At 60.0% G+C, this 2,500-nt stretch overlaps 1 protein-coding gene across 1 annotated transcript in view; it reads left to right on the forward strand.

The window, feature by feature from the left end:
• Nucleotides 1-2,500, forward strand: part of LOC121306007 (ATP-sensitive inward rectifier potassium channel 11-like) — a gene marked incomplete at its 3' end in the record, with an annotated part of 9,706 nt that overhangs the window by 5,371 nt on the left and 1,835 nt on the right. Inside the window, exon 4 of the mRNA XM_041237743.1 lies at nucleotides 1,173-1,432. Coding sequence (XP_041093677.1) covers nucleotides 1,173-1,432 — 260 coding nt within the window. The remainder of the gene's footprint in view (nucleotides 1-1,172; nucleotides 1,433-2,500) is intronic.

Below are 2,500 nucleotides of genomic sequence, written 5' to 3' on the forward strand. Positions count from 1 at the left end.
GCGGACAGGAGAAAGGTGGTCACTCACGTCCACAAGAGTCTAGTCTGCCAGGCTTAGGAAGGCTGGTCGCGACCTAGTTTATACGAGAGTAACGGTCGAACACTAGGTCCAGGTCCAAAGTGTGACACTATAGGTAAGAAGAGAGATTAGGCTGGAGATAACGCGGATCACCACTAGGTCAGGACAGAGTGGCCAGAGTTTGAGCAGGATAACGTCCGGAGTCGTCTCACACTTACTATTGCACAGCACAGCAATGTGATCCAGTCCAGCAATCACTGAATCTTCCTCAGGGCTGGGAATCTGACTCCTATTGCACAGCAGTGTGATCCAGTCCAGGTTTCACTGTGAGATCCACAGGGCTGGGAATCAGACTCCTATTGCACAGCAGTGTGGTCCAGTCCAGGTTTCACTGTGAGATCCACAGCGCTGGGAATCAGACTCCTATCGCACAGCAGCGTGATCCAGTCCAGGTTTCTTCTGTGGGATCCACAGCTCTGGGAATCAGCCCCCAGTGCTGAGAGCGAGGAGAGAGCGTTCGGAGTCCACACCTAAGGTCAGAAGAGCAGGCCAAAGGAGACGAGGAGAAGGTCGAACTCGTCGGATGAGAGGACGAGACGGATGAGCGTTCGAGTCCCTCAGACTAATACTAATAATTTGAGTTTTTTGCGGATAGGCGTCATGACCTAGGTTCGTCTGACCTAACGTACGAGAGCACGACGCGATACAGCGCGCGGAGAGCAGATCGATCTTCGTCCTCAGACCCCTAGGATAAGTGTGACGAGTAGATGATCGGCTGTGCAGCGTGAGTCTGATTATTAAACTCCTAGTGAAAGCAGGACTGGATCACACTGCTGTGCAGCGGGAGTCTGATTATTAAACTCCTAGTGAAAGCAGGACTGGATCACACCGCTGTGCAGCGGGAGTCTGATTATTAAACTCCTAGTGAAAGCAGGACTGGATCAGACCGCACCAGCGCTAGCGGATCAGCGAGCGCGTCTGACCCAGAGAGAGGCAGCGAGACGGCAGAGAGCGCAGATGTATTCTCTCTTCTCTCCTCTCTCCCCCTCTCATCTCTCTCTCTCCTCTCTCAGCGGGATGACTAAGAGTCAGAGAGAGGAGAGAGACGCAGAGCGATGACGACTGAGAGAGAGAGGAGAGTCGAATACCAGGAGCTGAATCCATTGGGCAGCGCATGGTGACGGAGGAGTGCCCGCTGGCACTGCTGGTTCTGATTATTCAGAACATCGCGGGTCTGCTGATCAACGCGGTGATGCTGGGCTGCATCTTCATGAAGACAGCGCAGGCCAACAGGCGGGCCGAGACGCTGATCTTCACCCGCTGTGCCGTGGTGGCGCCGCGAGGGGGACGCCTCGCCCTCATGTTCCGAGTCGGGGATCTGAGAAAGAGCATGATTATCTCCGCTCACCGATATGTCTTACGTCCACTTCAGTTGCCCAGCCCCTGAGCCTCTCCCTCACCCTGAGCCTCTCTCTCACCCTGAGCCTCTCCCAGCCCCTGAGCCTCTCCCTCACCCTGAGCCTCTCCCAGCCCCTGAGCCTCTCCCTCACCCTGAGCCTCTCCCTCACCCTGAGCCTCTCCCTCACCCTGAGCCTCTCCCTCACCCTGAGCCTCTCCCTCACCCTGAGCCTCTCTCTCACCCTGAGCCTCTCTCTCACCCTGAGCCTCTCCCTCACCCTGAGCCTCTCTCTCACCCTGAGCCTCTCCCTCACCCTGAGCCTCTCTCTCACCCTGAGCCTCTCCCTCACCCTGAGCCTCTCTCTCACCCTGAGCCTCTCCCTCACCCTGAGCCTCTCCCAGCCCTGAGCCTCTCCCTCACCCTGAGCCTCTCCCTCACCCTGAGCCTCTCCCACCCCCTGAGCCTCTCTCTCACCCTGAGCCTCTCCCTCACCCTGAGCCTCTCTCTCACCCTGAGCCTCTCCCTCACCCTGAGCCTCTCCCTCACCCTGAGCCTCTCCCTCACCCTGAGCCTCTCCCTCACCCTGAGCCTCTCCCTCCCCCTGAGCCTCTCTCTCACCCTGAGCCTCTCCCTCACCCTGAGTCTCTCCCTCACCCTGAGCCTCTCCCAGCCCCTGAGCCTCTCTCTCACCCTGAGTCTCTCCCTCACCCTGAGCCTCTCCCAGCCCCTGAGCCTCTCCCTCACCCTGAGCCTCTCCCAGCACCCTGAGCCTCTCCCTCACCCTGAGCCTCTCCCAGCCCGAGCCCCTCCCTCACCCTGAGCCTCTCCCACCCCCTGAGCCTCTCCCAGCCCGAGCCTCTCCCAGCCCGTCCCCCTCTCTCCCAGCCTCCCCAGCCCGAGCCCCTCCCTCACCCTGAGCCTCTCCCAGCCCTGAGCCTCTCCCTCCCCCTGAGCCTCTCCCAGCCCCTGAGCCTCTCCCAGCCCGAGCCTCTCCCTCACCCTGAGCCTCTCCCAGCCCCTGAGCCTCTCCCTCACCCTGAGCCTCTCCCTCACCCTGAGCCTCTCCCTGCCCCTGAGCCTCTC

Source organism: Polyodon spathula, chromosome 45, assembly GCF_017654505.1.
Source record: "Polyodon spathula isolate WHYD16114869_AA chromosome 45, ASM1765450v1, whole genome shotgun sequence".
NCBI classification, from domain to species: Eukaryota; Metazoa; Chordata; class Actinopteri; order Acipenseriformes; family Polyodontidae; genus Polyodon; species Polyodon spathula.